General features: G+C 52.7%; 1 protein-coding gene across 1 annotated transcript in view; it reads right to left on the minus strand.

Moving 5' to 3' along the window:
• The window catches only part of LOC116685781 (cGMP-dependent protein kinase 1), a gene marked incomplete at its 5' end in the record, with an annotated part of 77956 nt that overhangs the window by 44058 nt on the left and 33484 nt on the right, over positions 1-414 (minus strand). Inside the window, 1 exon segment of the mRNA XM_032510718.1 lies at positions 40-153. Coding sequence (XP_032366609.1) covers positions 40-153 — 114 coding nt within the window.

Consider the following 414-nt stretch of genomic DNA (forward strand, 5'->3'; position numbering starts at 1 on the left):
TGACGGTTGCCGTGCGTGATGATGGATAGCGTGCGTTACCTGTGACGGTTGCCGTGCGGGTGCAGTTGTACAGGATGGCCAGCTCTCCGAACACCTTGGCCGGGCCGATGGTGCACAGCGTCGTCCCCTGCTTGGTCACCTCCACCGTCCCCTCTGGGCGACACATCCCAGCAGGCCCATCAGGGCCGCGGGGCCGTTAGTTACCGTACCTGAGCACGCCTGTGACACGCACGCGTGCACATGCACGCTTAAACTGTGGCCTGTTACAAAGGTCATGTGACCAAGTCAAATCAAGGTTATTTCAGCCATAAAAATGGAAATTACAGCGCTCACACCCACCATAATACACATGAAAACTAGATGGATAGATAGATAGATAGATAGATAGATAGATAGATAGATAGATAGATAGAT

Source organism: Etheostoma spectabile, chromosome 3 (genome assembly GCF_008692095.1).
Source record: "Etheostoma spectabile isolate EspeVRDwgs_2016 chromosome 3, UIUC_Espe_1.0, whole genome shotgun sequence".
Classification (NCBI taxonomy): domain Eukaryota; kingdom Metazoa; phylum Chordata; class Actinopteri; order Perciformes; family Percidae; genus Etheostoma; species Etheostoma spectabile.